General features: G+C 39.1%; 1 protein-coding gene across 2 annotated transcripts in view; it reads right to left on the bottom strand.

The window, feature by feature from the left end:
• The window catches only part of CDK13 (cyclin dependent kinase 13), a 140,190-nt gene that overhangs the window by 14,023 nt on the left and 106,934 nt on the right, over positions 1-19,233 (bottom strand). For both annotated transcript variants that reach the window (XM_025379740.1, XM_025379739.1), the window contains exons 10-11: positions 5,076-5,192; positions 4,340-4,471 (exon numbers count right to left, since the gene is read on the bottom strand). In XM_025379740.1, the coding sequence (XP_025235525.1) occupies positions 4,340-4,471; positions 5,076-5,192 (249 nt within the window). The remainder of the gene's footprint in view (positions 1-4,339; positions 4,472-5,075; positions 5,193-19,233) is intronic.

Consider the following 19,233-nt stretch of genomic DNA (forward strand, 5'->3'; position numbering starts at 1 on the left):
TCCTGCCTTGGCCTCCCAAAGTGCTGGGATTACAGGCATTAGTCACCATGCCTAGCCTCCAACTCTTTACTATCCGAAAAACTGAAGTTTGAAAGAATCTTAACAACAAGAAGGTCATTAGAATCTTTTTTTTTTTTTTTTTTTTTTGAGACAGAGTCTCGTTCTTTTGCCCAAGCTAGAGCACAGTGGCGCGATCTCCGCTCACTGCAGCCTCGCTTCCCAAACTCAAGCAATTCTCATGCCTCAGCCTCTGGAGTAGCTGGGATTACAGGCATGTGCCACCATGCCTGGCTGATTTTTTTGTATTTTTAGTAGAGATGGGATTTCACCATGTTGTCCAGGCTGGTCTCAAACTCATGGGCTCAAGGGATCCACCAACCTTGGCCTCTCAAAGTGTTGGGATTACAGGCGTGAGCCACTGCACCTGGCCTAAAATCATTTTCTTTCCTTTTCTTTTTTTTTTTGTTTTTGAGACAGAGTCTTGCTCTGTCACCCAGGTTGGAGTGCAGTGGCAAGATCGTGACTCACTGCAATCTCCGCCTCCCAGGCTCAAGTAACTCTCCTGCCTCAGCCTTCTGAGTAGCTGGGATTACAGGCACATGCCACCATGCCCAGCTAATTTTTGTATTTTTAGTAGAGCCAGGGCTTCGCCATGTTGGCCAGGTTGATCTCAAACTCCTGGCATCAAGTGATCCTCCCGCCTAGGCCTCCTAAAGTGCTGAGATTATAGGCATGAGCCATTGTGCCCGTCCTTTAAATCTTTCTCTTTTTTTTGGAGATGGAGTCTCATTCTGTCGCTCAGATTGGAGTGCAGTGGCGCCATCTCAGCTCACTGCAACCTCTGCTTCCCAGGTTCAAGCAATTCTCTGCCTCAGCCTCCTGAGTAGCTGGGATTACAAGCACCTGTCACCACACCCAGCTTTTTTTTTGTATTTTTAGTAGAGACAGGGTTTCACTATGTTGGCCAGGCTGGTCTTGCACTCCTGACCTTGTGATCCACCCGCCTCGGCCTCCCAAAGTGCTGGGATTACAGGCGTGAGCCACCGTGCCCAGTCTAAAATCATTTTTGATGAAAGACTTTTCACACATAATGTTGAACGAGTTCCAAGAACTCAGTGATATAACTATGACAAAACTCCTTACATTCTCAAATGCTAATTTACAAGCGTGCTTATAAAAATAAAAAATAAAATTGGAATTCATATGGAAATATGTCTCATTCTAAAATAAGCAATATTAACACAGATACGCAAACTACTTGGGAAAAAAATCTCAGCCCTATCTCTTTCATTAGGTTGTACTTCCAACAAAATTTACGAATTTCTTCTTTATTTAAAAAGGAAATATTCGGGCCAGGCACGGTGGCTCACACCTGTAATCCCAGCACTTTGCAAGGCCAAGGCAGGCGGATCACCTGAGGTTGGGAGTTCAAGACCAGCCTGACTAACATGGAGAAACTCTGTTTCTACTAAAAATACAAAATTAGCTGGGCGTGGTAACACATGCCTCTAATCCCAGGTACTTGAGAGGCTGAGCCAACAAGAGCAAAACTCCGTCAATAAATAAATAAATAAATAAATAAGGAAATATTCACTACTGATATTTGCAATAATAATTTAATCAAGAAGAAAGAGAGCTTTTAGTCACAGGAAATGTGAAATTTAATTTCCATTTATATACATATATTTGTTTTTTAAAATATATAATACAGTAATCAATAAAATACTTTCCAGCATAAATATTTTACGTTAGAATAAAAGCCTATGGGAGTAACATAAGTTCAAGATGAAAATGGGACGATGTACAACTGCTCAACATTTTCTAAATGACTATCGGTGGTAGATATCAAAATGCTATGATAGTTGCTTTCCACTTGATACATTTACAAGAGTGATGTAACTGCTCTACTTAAAAATGTCAGCATTTACTATGTTACTAAGTAATATTACGTTCTGTTGAACATAATTATGACAGAGCAGGATCACCATCAACATTATATTCTTGCCCCCCAAACTCTTAATCTAATTCTGATAAAAAGAAAGCAATCAAATCCAAATTGTGAAATATTTTACCAAACAGCTAACTTGGAATCTTAAAAAAATGTTAAATGTCATAAGATCTCTTCCCTAGGGAGTGATTACAGATGAAAAGGACATAACAAATAAATAGAATGCCGAACTTTGAAAAATTATTTATCCGGAAAAAAAGAAAGCTTATAAAGGAAATTATTGTGTCAACTGGGGAAATCTGAATATGGATTGACCATTAAATATTCTCATGTTAAATTTCATATGCTTTATATGGTATGCATGTAGAATAAAGTCCTAGTTCTTACAGATATGATTACATATTTATAAGTGTCACCTCCACAACATGATATCCAACTAGTTCAGGAAAAAAGCAGAGAGTGATAAAGCAAATGTGTCCAACTATTAATAACTGTTGAATCTAGATAGAGGATATACATGAATACTCATTGTACTATTCTTCCTATTTTTCTGTAGAGTTGAAATTTTTCCAAATCAGAAGTTTAAAAAATGTTATTTGAAGGGATACTGAGCCCAAGTTTTAAGATTACTGATACACACTAAGGAAAAAGCAAACATGAAACAATTAATTCAACAGTGAAAAATTCAGGTCCCTCATGATGTCAAATAATAGATCCTTTTTGGCTCTCAAATCATCCCATAAAGGCCAACCATATACAGCTCAATAAAAGCTTAATGAAGCTGAATATGACAGCCTCATAGAAATATAACAAGCACTATCTAACTGATAAGTAGAAGAACCAGGATTTGAACTCCAGAGCCCATGTCTGTTCATTTAAAATATGCTATATTTATTACATGGAACCATTTTATTATTATAGATAACAGACTTGCTTTTAATGATGCTCCGTATCATTTTAAAAATTATTAAGAAAGGCTGGGCGTGGTGGCTCACATCTGTAATCCTAGCACTTCAGGAGGCCAAAGTGGGAGGATCACCTGAGGTCAGGAGTTCGAAAACAGCCTGGCCAACACGGTGAAACGCCGTCTCTACTAAAAATACAAAAATTAGCCAGATGTGGTGGTGCATGCCTGTAATCCCAGCTACTTGGGAGGCTGAGGCAGGAGAATCACTTGAACCTGAGAGGCAGAGATTGCAGTGAGCTGAGATCGTGCCACTGCACCCCAGCCTGGGTGACAGAGTAAGACTGTCTCAAGACGAAAAAAAAAATTACTAAGAAAATACCTACAAGGTTTCTAGATCCTGTCAAGGAATGCAAATGAACTGTTTTTCCTTCCCCCATCCATCCCCAAATCAATCCTAGAGAAATAACAGGAGCCATGTGAAGGTAAAGGTTCAAAAGAAGCCAGCTATTTTGACTCCCAAACTCTGTATATTTCCCCCATCAGACAGTAATTCCTTCCATACAGGCTTCTGATACTAATATTCTTTCATTCAATGATAAGAATTTTATATTGTACAGTATGCTATAAAGTATTTTTAGAACCTCTCTTACTTACTGGACTTACGTGAATTTGAGAGCTGGCTGTACCCTTTACTAGATTTGTATTCTTGGGCAAGTTTCTTAACCTCTCTGAGCCTGCTTCCTCCTCTATAAAGTAGTGATGATAATAATACTAACACCTACTTCATAAGGTTATAAAGATTAATGTAAAAAATGAAAAATGCTTAGCATGGCACTCAAAATTATAGCTATAGCAGCACCAGTAGCAGTGTTAAGTATTTAGTAGATGTAGTATTAGAATAGCAACAGCAGTAATATTTTCTTTTTTTTTTTTTTGAGATGGAGTCTTGCTCTTGTCACCCAGGCTGGAGTACAATGGCACGATCTCGGCTCACTGCAACCTCCGCCTCCCGGGTTCAAGCGATTCTCCTGCCTCAGCTTCCCAAGTAAGCTGGGATTACAGGCAACTGCCACCACGCCTGGCTAATTTTTGTATTTTTAGCAGAGACGGGGTTTTGCCATGTTGGCCAGGCTGGTCTCAAACTCCTGAGCTCGTGATCCGCCCGCCTTGGCCTCCCAAAGTACTGGGATTACAGGCGTGAGCCACTGCGCCCAGCAGCAGTAATATTTTCTTAAAGTTGAAATATGTTATTAAATCTTGAGGTCAATCAAGCCTAAAATTAGCTAGAAGGCAGCTGTTTTTGCTAGTTCTAAACATTAAGCAAGCATCTATATCCTAGATGTGCAAATTATGTGTATTACTGCTGTTTTATCTTTTCTTTATTATATTTCTTTTCTTATAACCAGGCATGAACTATCTTATCATTACACATAAATGTTATTAAAACTGTGTATGTGGAAGCTGATATAAAAAAAGTCACTTACTCTGGTGGAGGCATTTTTGAGGGTTCCACATCTCGGAGGAACTCGCACTGAAGAGCCTGTTCAGCAGTGCAGCGCTTACTAGGATCCAAGGCGAGCATGTAATCAAATAAGTCTAGCGCAGCTGCAGGAATACTAGCATGAGAGGATTACAAAAGTCAGATGTGTTCTTTAGATACAAGCTTATGTTTCTTTAGGAGCTTAAATTATTTTTTATTAAATTGTAAAACTAAAACTAAGATAATGTAAAAATAATTTTAAATACTAACATTTTTAAATATGTGCATAATACTTTAATAAATCCAGAATTTTCCTTAGAATAAATATTTCATTATTTTTACATAATTTTTGCAATCACTTTCTAAACAATAGTATATATTGTTACTCCATGGGCAATTTGCTGTTATTACACAAATTAAGAACTGAACAGTATAGTTTTTTCTAAAGCAAAATGAAAACCTGAGCTCAAGTAACTTGAAAGCTGTTCCAGTAACATTTAAATGATCTTAGTCAAGTTATTTTGTGTAAGTACCATATCAAACACACAACCTCAAATCACTGATTGCATAATAATGGTAAAATGGTAATCTGCATGTGGCAAACAGAACTCAAAATTAAATGCCCTAGAAGAATTATAGGTTTACCTCAGATCACTAGAGAATAGACTAACATTTATAATTCACTAGAATTAAAAGTAAAACATTCATGCAATAAGGATGTTTATACATCCCCTTCTTACAAAACAAATTCTTCTCTTAACTTTCGACGATATTGCTTCTTTGGTTTCATGGTGTTGAAATATGGTAGTTTGATTACATCAGGCCACACTGCAGGACATGGACTCCCACATATTCGGCTAAGCAACACACAAAAGAAAGTATATCACTATAAACTAATAAAGAATACATACAACTGTTATACATAACATCAACTCATTTTTAAATACACAAAAATTAAAGCCTTGGTCTATAAAAAATTTTGTTATTTTATTTATTTATTTTTTTTTTTGAGACAGAGTCTCACTCTGTCACCCAGGCTGGAGTGCAGTGGCACAATCTCAGCTCACTGCAATCTCTACCTCCTGGGTTCAAGTGATTCTCCTGCCTCAGCCTCCTGAGTAGCTGGGATTATAGGCATGCACCAGCACGGCCCAGCTAGTTTTTGTATTTTTAGTAGAGACGGGATTTCCCCATGTTGGCCAGGCTGGTCTCGAACTCCTGGCCTCAAGTGATCCACCTGCCTAGGCCTCCCAAAGTGCTGGGATTATAGGCATAAGCCACCACACCCGGCCCTCGTTAAATATTTTAGTCATCCCAATTTAATTATTTAAGAAATTAATTTATTTTCAGTAGATACTTTTAACAATCCAAGCATTCCAATTCTTAGAGGACTTTCATATTTGCAAAATGAAATCTTAAAACATGATACTCAAAATATGTGACTTATACCTTAAAACCAACATAAAAAATGTATGCCAATAAATTAAGGAACTAGAGTTTAATATATGTCCCTCTATGGTTTTTTGGTACCTGTCACTCCTCCTTCCCATGAATATAAGGCAGTCTACAATAATAGCAGAAACAGATTCCTATATGACCTCAAGAAGGTAACTGTAGTGTAGACTACTGCTAACTGCCATCAATGGAAGGACACTAAACATAATACTCCTGAAACATTAAAGTTCTTCAATTTAAGTAGTGCTGCTGATCTTAAGTCATAAAGAAATTTTAACTGCTTTACTCTCGTTTACCTGTATCTTGAAAACCCTCATTATTTTAGTATTAACTAGTAAATCCTTGTTATGGTAATTTGTAGAAAAAACGCTATAAACAAATAGGCAACTCCAGCTACTAAACATTTAAAAACTAACTGATTTAGTAATATGTAGATGAAAATTTGATTAAATCTACTTATTTTTTGTATGCCAAATTTCAAGGATAAATGTTTATTATATATAAAATTGTCAGCTAATCTGCATATATAAAAAGAAAATGTTAATGTATCACTGATTGAAAGTAAAAATATTCCAAACATACGTAAATACAAATGCATGTATAAATGTATATAAAGAAGTAATGGCTCAAGTTGCCAGACATTCTTTTAGCTGAGCTTTAGAATAACTCAGAAACACATATTTATAGGAGACCTTTCACATGTCTAAAGCCATATCACTGAAATGTACTTTTTTGTCTCAATATATTTAACATTTTTATAAACCCAAGCTTTAAAGATACTAAGAACTTATTCTTTGTACAGTTCTACTCTCTTTTGTCTGAAAGTCCAATTTTCACAACCTCCTCAACCCTACTCCCTTGGAAAGAAAGCCCAACTCCTGTAGCATGGGCTCTCTAGATCTGGTCCCAATCTGCCTTCCTAGTCTCATTTCCCAATGCATCTCTCCCCACAGGCCCTCCTTCATGTCTGTGCTAATGTTCCTTCTCCCTAAATTCTATATAGCTGAATTCTTTCCACTTCTCAAGATTCAGATCAAAAGTAATCTAATTAACAAAAGTCTTCTGTATTCCCCAGTGCTACTCAGAATTACTCCTTGCATGCTACTGGTTTGACATTTGTTTCATCCTGCTTTCTATTTTAGCTGTTTACAGGTCTCTTTTCCATTTCTTATTTTTGTATACTTTTCTGAGTAACCATGTAAACACAATCGACCCCAGGCAGACTGATGTGCACTATAATAGAGGTATAAAGCATACTGGAATACAGGAAGGCAAAGATACTTTCAACATGCAGAAATATAAGAAAACTTACTCAAGTTAGGGAAAGAGTGAAGAATTTTGGTTATAATTCCAAGGATAAATAAACCATAGAGCCGGGCGCAGTGGCTCACACCTGTAATCCCAGCACTTTAGGAGGCCAAGTCGGGTGGATCACGAGGTCAGGAGATCGAGACCATCCTGGCTAACACGGTGAAACCCCGTCTCTACTAAAAATACAAAAAATTAGCCAGGCGTGGTGGTGGGCGCCTGTAGTCCCAGCTACTTGGGAGGCTGAGGCAGGAGAATGGCGTGAACCCGGGAGGCAGAGCTTGCAGCGAGCCGAGATCGTGCCACTGCACTCCAGCCTGGGCGAGAGAGCAAGACTCTGTCTCCAAAAAAAAAAAAAAAAAAAAAAAACAAAAACCATAGACAGGTGGGAAAGGGAATAAGATAAATTATGTTACCAGAAGAGAGAACACAGGCAAAGGCATGGAAATAGCAAAGTATAGACATTTGGGAGGAACACTATGTAAATCAGTGTAGGTAGAATACAGGACTCAGGGAGGCTTAGCTGGAAGCATAACCGGGGTCTACATAATACTGCGGTGGGTTTGTCTGTCTGTAGACAGGTTTTTGCTATGTTGCCCCGGCTGGTCTTGAACTCCTGACTTCAAGTGATCCTCCCACCTCAGCCTCCTAAAGTGTTGGGATTACAGGCATGGGCCACTGCGCCCAGTCCACAATACAGTTCTAAGAAGGTACTTTGCCTAAGTATAATGAAGACAGACTTCAGAAGCAAGCTTTAGATTTAAATCCTGTCTGACACTGGTCAAATTATATTGCTTAGGAATCTGCTCCTCTTTTGGAAACTTAAGATTAATTTTATTTTGAAGCTACAAAATTAAATGAGCTAGCATCTGGCCCATTAATAGTCTTATAATAAATAAGTTTCATTACCCTTAAAGAATTTCAATTATTTTAGCATATGTGATGTTGAAAGATATCTCAGTACCAAAGTTATCTAATCAAAAGCAGCACACACGATGGAATATACATACCGATGCAAGGAAAGTTCCTAGAAACTAGAGAGGTAGACATGACAGCAACTGATAACTTCATTTACAAAATCTGTGCCTGGTGGCCAGTCAGCTACTCCAAGACCATTTACTACTGAGATGCATCATACACTAAGGTATATGCTAAATCTCCAATTATCTGAGGTCTACTTTGGGAATCTATCATGATTTGATCAATCTACTCTGGTGTCAATACCGTATTGTGCTATTAATATTTCTTGAAAGTCTGATAGAACAAATCTCCTATCCACTTCTTCACTTATTCTCCTCAAAATTTTATTACACATGAACTATAATCAATACTGTAGCAATCCAGAAGAGAATCCTGCTGGGATTCAACCACCACTCTGAATTTATAGATTTAGAACCAACTACTGCCTTTACAATGCTTAATATTTCTATTTTAGAAAAATTCAATGCTTCTATTTCTTTCCATTTATTTATTTATTTATTTATTTATTTATTTATTTATTTATTTATTTCCAGTGAGATCTTGTGTGTTTCCTTTATGGGCTTTTTGTTTTTTAAACAGTTTTTTTAAAAAAATAGACACAGGGTTCCGCTGCTACCCCAGGCTGGAGTTCAGTGGCGCAATCATAGCTCCCTGCAGCCTCAACCTCCTGGTCTCGAATGATCCTCCTGCCTCAGCTTACCAAATAGCTGAGACTACAGGCATATGCCACTATATCCATCTAATTTGAGACCCAGGCTGGTCTCAAACTCCTAGCCTCAAGTGATCCTCCTGCCTCAGTCTATCAAAGTATTGGGATTACAGGCATAAGCCACTGAGCCCAGCCTTAAACATGTTTTTAGCCCATTGTATTTTCTTTCTTTCTTTCCTTTTTTTTTTTGAGATGGAGTCTCGCTCTGTCGCCCAGGCTGGAGTGCAGTGGCACCATCTCGGCTCACTGTGAGCTCCGCCTCCTGGGTTCACACCATTCTCCTGCCTCAGCCTCCCAAGTACCTGGGACTACAGGTGCCCACCACCACACCCAGCTAATTTTCTTGTATTTTTAGTAGACACGGGGTTTCACCATGTTAGTCAGGATGGTCTCGATCTCCTGACCTAGTGATCCACCCACCTCAGCCTCCCAAAGTGCTGGGATTACAGACGTGAGCCACCCACCGCACCCAGCCCAAGCCCATTATATTTTCTAAGCAATTAATTGGAAAAGCTTGGCCAGGCATGGTGGCTCACGCCTTTAATCACAGCACTTTGGAAGGCCGAAGCGGGTGGATTGCTTGAGCCCAGGAGTTTGAGACTAGGCTTGGCAAGATGGGAAACCCCATCTCTACTAAAAACACAAAACTTAGCTGGGCATGGTGGCGCACAACTGTAATCCCAGCTACTTGGGAGGCTGAGGCAGGAGAATCACTTGAACCTGGAAGGTGGAGGTTGCAGTCAGCTGAGATCAGGCCACTGCACTTCTTTAGCCTGGGTGACAGAGAGCAAAACTTTGTCTAAAAAAGAAAAAAAGAAAGAAAGATTGGGCACAGTGGCTCATGCCTGTAATCCCAGCACTTTGGGAGGCTGAGGTGGGCAGATTACAAGGTCAAGATATCAAGGCCATCCTGGCCAACATGGTGAAACCCTGTCTCTACCAAAAATACAAAGATTAGCTGGGTGTGGTGGCGTGCACCTGTAGTCCCAGTTACTCAGGAGGCTGAGGCAGGAGAACCACTTGAACCTGGGAGGCGGAGGTTGCAGTGAGCCAAGACTGCGCCATTGCACTCCAGCCTGGCAACAGAGCAAGGCTCTGTTGAAAGGAAGGAAAGGAGGGAGGGAGGGAGGGAGGGAAGGAGGAAGGAAGGATGGAAAAGGAGAAAGGAGAAAGGAGAGGAAAAGAAAAAGAAAAGAAAGAAAAGCTTTATGACAGGAAAGGTTTGAAATTTTACATTCTTTTTTTTCTTTACTTTTTCTGAGACAAAGTCTCATTCTGTCACCCAGGCTGGAGTGCAGGGGTGCAAACCAGGCTCAGTGCAACCTTGACCTCCTGGACTCCAGCAATCCTCCCATCTCAGCCTCCCAAAGTGCTAGGATTACAGGTGTGAGTCATCATTCCTGGCTGCAAACAAAAACTTAATAATAGGAAGCCATCTGAGATTGCAGGGTTCCTACCAGTTTTAGCAGGTGTTTCTTTGAGGTATTCCAGGTATATAAATCATATAACCCATGTTGGAATCATCTATATTTTTTCAAATGTATCTTTATCACTGTGGTATGTTATATTATGTGGCAATTCCTAAACAATGTTAAAATGATAATGCCAGTACACAACATTGGGTAACTTCACTTTCTGATTTTAATGGGAGCACATTCATTGGTCAGCCCTGGGAGGAATTACGCCTTTGGGTTTGAAAAACACATAACAGAAATGTACTCACATATATACATACAAATTCACACATATTTCCTGTTAAGGAAGTATTCATTTATTCTTCTCTACTATGGATTTTAATTTTTGTGGCTTTTACATTCTAAGAGTGCTTTAGTTTTATCAGTTTTGATTTTTTAGAACTTCTGTAACCACCATCATCTGCATTTTCTCCAGGGCTACTAATGTGAATTATATCACCAGATTTCCTAATACATATTCATCATTATATTCAAAGGAAGAAAACCATCCGAGCCTAATAAAAGTACCATTATTTCAGTGTAATGCTGTATTTTCTATTTGTTAAGTTAGATGTTGTACATCAGTATTCGTACGTAAGACTGACACACAGCAACAGTTTTCACAAGTGGGGTCCAAGGACCACTGAGTGTCCCCTAGACACTTCAAGGTCTGGCAGGTCGAAGTTATTACTAAGCCATTATTTGACTTTTTCCATGTGTTGATTTGCACTAATGGTTCAAAAACAGTGGTAAAACCACCAGCACCTTAAAATGATTCAACTCAGTGGCAACAAACTATATTAACAGGATGTACTCTTCATTATCATGCAAATTTCAGGGTGGGGAGAAAAGCCAGTTTCAAATAAGAACGTACTTGTTAGGCAAGGCGCAGTGGCTCATGCCTGTAATTCCAGCACTTGGGAGGCCAAGGTCGGCAGATTACCTGAAGTCGTAAGTCCGACACCAACCTGGCCAACAAGGCAAAACCCTGTCTCTACTAAAAATACAAAAATTAGCCGGGTGTGGTGGTGCACCTGTAGTTCCAGCTACTCAGGAGGCTGAGGCACAAGAATTGCTTGAACCCGGGAGGCGGAAGTTGCAGTGAGCTGAGATTACACCACTGCACTCCAGCCTGGGTGATAGAACGAGACTCTGTCTCAAAAAAAGAATGTACTTGTTGAAGCAGTACAAATTGTTAATGGCATTTAATTCTGACACTTGAGTATGTATCTTTTTAATATTCTCTGCAATGAAATGAGAAATACTCATAAGCGCTTCTACTGTACAATAAAATATGATAGTCATCTTGAGAAGACGTGCCTGTGCAATGATTTGACTTACAAACTGAGGTAGCTGCTTTTTTCATGGACCTCTATTTTTACCGACAAAGACAACTAACACACTGCAGTCATTCATACTTGGGTATTTTCCAGACATTTTCTCAAATAGGAACAAAGTCAGCTTGTCACTTGAAGGAAAACAACAGTATTTATTGTCAATTATACAATTTGAACTTTCTAGAGAAATTAGATTAGAAAACATATCCTCCACCGTCAGCTTAACAGCTTCACAGTACTGAAAAGCTTTTCTGATGAGATCAGTGGTGGTACAAATTATATAATATAAAATGTTACATGTGGAAGATCTGTTCAATTCAGTGAAGCAGCATTTTTCAAATGACCAATGCATAATGTCACAAAATCATCACAGATAAAAGATCCATTCAAAGTGCAAGACAGAACAATGGATTTCAATATAGTACAGTATAAAATATTCCTTCATATGATTTCAGATTACACATTACAACCTGTAAAAAACTACCAATCATCTAATTTTTGTGGTTTCTAAAAACATGCACCGTTATCCAAAAAGGCTATTGAAAACAGCACATCACAGATATGAGGATCCAAGTGTCAATGTCTATTAAACCAGATAGATCTGCCACTCATTCCAACAACTTTTATTTTAGAAACTATAGACTTTATAGACTTTAAAACATGTTAAAATATTGTGTTAAAATGAATTCATAAATATCTTTAATTTCTAATATGGTAAATCTCAGTAGATACAAAAACTCTTGGGATCTTTAATAATTTGAGCGTAAGAAGTTCTGAGACCAAAAAGTTTGAGAAGCACAACTCTACAGAATATTTTATGGTATTGGTTTATGAAGGCATACATGCTTCATTTTTTTCAATATGGGAAGTTTCCTTCTTTACCTATCATCTGGTACAACCAAAATCTATTCCTTTAAAGTTTAAAAAATTTCACCTGTGTGAACCACCTAGGCCTGAGGCTTTGTGTGTACTGCATGAGGTGGCAGAGAGTCAGAGAAAAGATTCATTTAATTCTAATCTACTTTCCATTTCTTCACTGATTATAATTGTTTTTATCTCATAAGCAATGTACATTGTATGATATAAAGGCTCTTTAGCTCACTGCTATAAGGCTTAATGTGATCCTCATGTTTAAAAAAATTAAATATATATATATATATACACACACACACATATATGTGTATATGTATGGTTACACAGAGATTTCTGCCTTCATTCATCCCATTTTGTCCCAATGTTTGTTTTCCATTCTCTTCCTCCATCACTTTTTGTTTTGTTTTTTGAGACAGAGTCTCACTCTGTTGCCCAGGCTGGAGTGCAGTGGCATGATCTTGGCTCAATGCAACCTCCGCCTTCCAAGTTCAAGCGATTCTCCTGCCTCAGCCTCCCTAGAAGCTGGGATTACAGGTGCTAGCTACCACGCCCCGCTAATTTTGCATTTTTGTAGAGATGGGGTTTCACCATGTTAGCCAGACGGGTCTCAAACTCCTGACTTCAAGTAAACCACCAGCCTCAGCCTCCCAAAGTGCTGGGATTACTGGCGTGAGTCATCTTGCCCTCCATCACTTTTTTTTTTTTTTTTTGACTTGCAAACTGAGACTAGGCTCGGCAGAGATGGAGTCTTATTATGTCGCCCAGGCTGGGGTGCAGTGACACAATCTCCACTCACTGCAACCTCCACCTCCCAAGTTCAAGCAGTTCTCCCGCCTCAGCCTCCCAAGTACCTGGGATTACAGGTGTGTGCCACCACACTCAGCTAATTGTTTTTTTATTTACTTATTTATTTTTGAGACAGAGTCTCGCTCTGTCGCCCAGGCTGGAGTGCACTGGTGCCATCTTGGCTCACTGCAAGCTCCGCCTCCTGGGTTCACACCATTCTCCTGCCTCAGCCTCCTGAGTAGCTGGGACTACAGGTACCCACCACTATGCCCGGTCTTTTTTTTTTTTTTTAATTTTGGTAAAGATGGGGTTTTACCGTGTTAACCAGGATAGTCTCGGTCTCCTGACCTCGTGACCTGTCCGCCTCGGCCGCCCAAAGTGCTGGGATTACAGGTATGAGCCACTGTGCCCGGCCTCCCTCCATCACTTTTTAATCTATGCTACTACTATTATAAAATATTTGTAATCTGCCTGAAATACTTTCTGGAACAAAGCAAATTATAAATAAGATAACTCAATCACCATGGTGTAAAGCCATTTAAAGCAAATCCTGATTAGTGTTATCACTCTTGATCAGTTTTACATGTATTTGTACAATACTGACACTAGGTCTCACCATTCCTGAGCCTACAGATTAGAGAAACAACCTAGCATTACTGCAAATAAGGTGAGGGAAGAAATATGTACTGAAAACTTATTTACATTTAATTCTTACAACCCTAAGCATGTTATTAGTCCTCTTTTACTTTTGAAGAAATAAACTTCAAGCATATGAGATTTACCCTAAACCATAAGAGAAGGAAGTAGCTGAGCTGGCATTAGAACCCAAGTCTGTAAGATTCTAAAGGCCACACACTTTTCAGTATACTCCGTTGCCTCATTATACTCAGATTTGTTTATCAGAAACTTCATTTCCTCGTGTTTAAAAAGAAATTAATGCTACGAAATCAAAATTGAAGCATGTTTTTACTTTTTGTTTTGTTTCTGTTTTTTGAGACAAGCTCTTGCTCTGTTGCCCAGATTAAAGGGCAGTGGTGAAATCACAGTTCACTATAGCCTCGACCTCCCTGGGTTCAAGTGATCCTTGTACCGCAGCCTCCCAATAGCTTGGGCTATAGGTGTGTGCTACCACACCCAGCTGATTTTTGTATTTTTTGTAGAGACAGGGTTTGGTCACGTTGCCCAGGCTGGTCTCAAACTCCCGGGCTCTAGTGATCCACCTGCCTTGGCCTTCCGAAGTGTTGAGATTACAGATGTGAGCCACTGTGCCCAGAGAATCTCTTTATAAAACTATAAATGTCTTAACAAAACAAAAACATGCTGAAATATATAAACTAGAAAATAAAAATTTCTCCTCCCTACTCTTCTTGAAAGTCCATGTTCAGATGAACAATTTGAGTCTTTCGTGTTACCTAAATGACATCAATCTCAATATAGCCTTCTGTAACTATTCATGCTGCTTTTCCATTTCTTTATCTCCAAATCAACTATTTCCTTTTTTTTTTTTTTTCTTTTTTGAGACATAGTCTCACTCTGTCACCCAGGCTGGAGTGCAGTGGCACAATCTCAGCTCACTGCAACCTCTGGCTCCTGCCTCAGTCTCCCAAGTAGCTGGGATTATAGGCGTACACCACTGAGCCCAGCTAATTTTTTGTATTTTTAGTAGAGACAGGGATTCACCATGTTGGCAAGGCTGGTCCTGAACTTGACCTCAAGTGATCCACCCGCCTTGGCCTCCCACAGTGTTGGGATTACAGGCGTGAGCTACCGTGCCTGACCAACTATTTCCTTTTTAGTAACTGTACAGTATGCTATAAAATGGATAAACCAAGCTTTCCCCCGCATATGGTTCACTGAAAACATATTCCTTAAAAAAACCCAAATACACTCATGCCTCAGAGTCTTTATTACTTTGCCATTTCTTCATTCGGATCTCTGCTCAAATGTCACTTTATGGGAGATACCTTTCTTGACCCTCTGTATCATCTTACCTCCCATCATTTTCTGCAAGTTAACTTTTTGATAAAAAGCTGGATACTATTTGTTAATACCTCCCTTAGAATTCTTGGATTAATATCTCATAAAATTTTTCCTTTTTTTTTTTTTTTGAGACAGAGTCGCTCTTTCACCCAGGCTGGAGCTCAGTGGAGCAATCTCAGCTCACTGCAACCTCTGCCTTCTGGGTTCAAGCAATTATCATGCTTCAGCCTCCTGAGGAGCTGGGACTACAGGCGCGTACCACCACGCCCAGTTAGTTTTTGTAATTTTAGTAGAGATAGGGTTTTGCCATGCTGGCCAGGCTGGTCTTGAACTCTTGACCTCAAGAACTCTTGATCCACCCACCTCAGCCTCCCAAAGTGTTGGGATTACAGGCATAAGCCACCACGCCCAGCCTAATTTTTATATTTTTAGTAGATACGGGGCAGGGGGGTTCACCATGTTGGCCAGGCTTGATTTTGGGCTCCTGGCCTCAAGAGACCCTCCCACCTCGGCCTCCCAAAGTGCTGGGATTACAGGCATGAGCCACCACGCCCAGCCTAATTTTTATATTTTTAGTAGATACGGGGCAGGGGGGTTCACCATGTTGGCCAGGCTTGATTTTGGGCTCCTGGCCTCAAGAGACCCTCCCACCTCGGCCTCCCAAAGTGCTGGGATTACAGGCGTGAGCCACCGTGCCCAGCCTAATATCTTATAAAAACTTTCATGCTGTCTTTGTCAAGTACTGATATGTGAGTCATATTGATTTTATAAAACAAAAGATTCCAGGTGGTTTTATTTCCTATTTAGTTTATTTATTTATTTTTTGAGACCAATTCTCACTCTGTCACCCAGGCTGGAGTGGAGTGGTGCTATCTTGGCTCACTGCAACCTCTGCCTCCCAGGTTCAAGCAATTCTCGTGCCTCAGCCTCCCAAGGACCTGGGATTACAGGTGTGTGCTACAACACCCGGCTAATTTTTGTTTTTAGTATAGACAGGGTTTTGCCATATTGCCCAGTCTCGTCTTCAACTCCTGGGCTCAAGTGATCCACCTGTCCCGGCCTCCCAAAGTTCTGTGATTACAGGCGTGAGCCACCGCACCCAGCCTGTAGTTTGGAGTAATGGTTAAAAGTTTAGATCCTAAGGTAACACCTAGCAGTGTTTAAATCTCAGTTTTGCCACTTGCTAGTTATATGACCCTGGACAAATTCTTCACCTCTCTAAGGTTCAGTTTTCTCAACTATAAAGAGGAGACATAGAGTTGTTATGAAGCTTAACTGAGAAAATTCAAGTGAAACTCTTAGAATAATGCTGATATTGTATATAAACTAAATAGATGTTAACTATCTTTAATACAAGCCCTAGTTTCCAATACAATCAGGACCAAGAGAGTTGGCTGGTTAAGTTTTTTTAAAAAGGGGGGGGGTTAGAATGACTCATTTATAAAAAGGTTAGAAGGAATCGTTAAAAAAAAAAGATACACAGATACATAATTTAAACATTTTATTTTAACTGAAAGTTTATAAATGTACATTTGTTTTCCCATCTTCTGACAAAGGCCAAGGCTTTCTCTTTGAACAGAGGATTCCCCGAATGGAATTCTGTATTAGCTCTCTTGAACAAATCACACGCATAACACATCATCACAGATTTTTAGTTTTGATTTCTTTAAATAAATCTAGAAATTAAAAACACTTTCAAAGCAATCTAACGCCACATCTTAGATTTTTATGACTTTTCTAACTTACACAATTACTTGTCCACCCCTAATTAGACAGCAATGTCTTAAAGTTTTTGTAAAGCACTGTATCTATGCTTAATTAAACTATGTAATTATAATAATAAAAAGTTAGCATAAAAATTGAAACTAACAACCACCTCCTGTTCAGCATACTCTTCAACTGGTGGGATAAATACATAGTCTTACTAGAAAATGATAGCCTACTAGCTATAAGCATTCAGCTTGCCATTTTATCAAGTCAGTTTTTCTTTACAGAGGGAATGAAGAGCATCAATTAATCTAATAAGACTCTTCAAGAGGAGACTGAGTAAGAAAGCTTCTACTGCACTATTCTTATGTTCCGGAACAGTTTAAAGAACATTACAAGTATTGGTTTCTAAAAGATGTGCAATAATTTATCAAAGAAAATACTAGGGCTGGTTTTTTGTTTTGGAGATAGGGTCTCATTCTGTCAACCAGGCTGGAATGCAGTGGTGCCATCAGCTCACGGCAGTCTCGACTTTCCGGGCTCAAGTAATCCTCTCGCCTCAGCTTCACGAGTAGTACAGACCACATGCTCACACCCCAATGACTAGCTAATTTGTTGTTGTTGTTATTTATTTGTTTTAATTTGTAGAGACAAGTTCTAACTGTGTTGCTCAAGCTGGTCTAAAACTCCTGGGCTCAAGTGATCCTGGCTCGAGTGATCCTGGCTCGAGTGATCCTGCCTTGGCCTCCCAAAATGCGGGGATTACAGGCATGAGCCACCACACTCAGTCATTCAATTTCTTTATACTCTCTTTTCATATGAAGTCAAACTAGATTAATTTATATTGTATATATGTGTGAATAAACCCAAGACCAGATCACAGATTTCTTCATAAATTCTACATTTTATGTATTATAATTCATTTTTATTTCCTTGGTTTATTTTGCTGCTTTTGTCTAATTTTTCTGTAGAATGCTTAATTAATTTGCTTTCCTTTTCTTATTTAGTAGTATATTTAAGGTTGTGATTTTCTCCTAAGCACAGGGTGAGCCCATGGATTTTTATACTTATCACTCTTTGTGAACCTAGATGTTCTAAAGCAAGCTTGTCCAACCCGTAGCCCACGGGCTGCATGCAACCCAGGATGGCTTTGAATGCAGCCCAACACAAATTCATGCTTTCTTAAAATATTATGAGATTTTTTTTTTTTTGCATTTTTTTTTTTGTTTTTAGTCTATCAATCAGCTATCATCAGTGTTACTGTATTTTATGAGTGGTCCAAGACAACTATTCTTCTTCCAATGTGGTCCAGGGAAACCAAAAGACTGGACACCCCTGTCTTAAAGTTTGATTTTTCTGTAATCCAAGGTTTTTTAGCATATGTAAATTTTTCAGATAGTTAAGAGACTTTGTTGTTTCCATTTTTATATTAATTTCTAGTTTTATTCTATTTTAGAGAATTTAGCCTATAGTATTTCAACATTTTGGAGTTTCTTCCTCTACTAATATATAACTAACTTTTGTAAATGCTCGATTAGCATTGAAAGGTATATTTCTTTTTTCCAAGAGTATCAGTTGTTCTTAACCCTTTTTACTTGTCTGTCGCACAATTAAAAAGGTAAGACACATTTTGGGAGGCTGAGACAGGATGATCGCTTGAGCCCAAGCGTTGGAGACCAGCCTGGGCAACATAGAGAAATCCAGTCTCTAAAAAAAAAAAAAAACAAAACAAAAATCACCCAGCATGGTGGTGCATGCCTGTGGTCCCAGCTACTTAGAAGGCTGAGGCAGGAGGTCAAGGCTGCAGTGAGCCATGACTGCCCCAATGCACTCCAGCCTAGGCAACAAAGTGAGATCCTATCTCCACAAAAAAAAAAAAAAAAAAAGTAACATAAAAGTTTTCTATGTTTCAGGTGAACTCCTTCCTTTCCCTTCTCCTAATTTTATTAAAAGTTCTGTGCATGGATACCCTCAGTGAAGTCTGGACATAATTAGTTCTATGCTTCCATTTAAAGGTGAGGCAACTCGCTGCTCTGGAGTTGAAGCACTACTAGTTTCTGGTTTTGGGTACTTCTGATTATAGCCAAGTTATCCCCAGAGAAGAAGCAGGCTCTAACCAGGGAACTAATCTTTCCCTGCTGTACCCTACAGTAAAAACCTTGCCTAACCATCAAAAAGGGCAATAGTAAGATTTTTAGTTTGATTCAATTTGTCTGTTTATGATCTGATGCTGAGGTCCAGGGCATGCTAAGGTCCTTCTCTGGTTACTATTTGTTGCTTTATATTCATTTTGTTCAGTCGGGAAAGT

This window comes from Theropithecus gelada, chromosome 3, assembly GCF_003255815.1.
Source record: "Theropithecus gelada isolate Dixy chromosome 3, Tgel_1.0, whole genome shotgun sequence".
Classification (NCBI taxonomy): domain Eukaryota; kingdom Metazoa; phylum Chordata; class Mammalia; order Primates; family Cercopithecidae; genus Theropithecus; species Theropithecus gelada.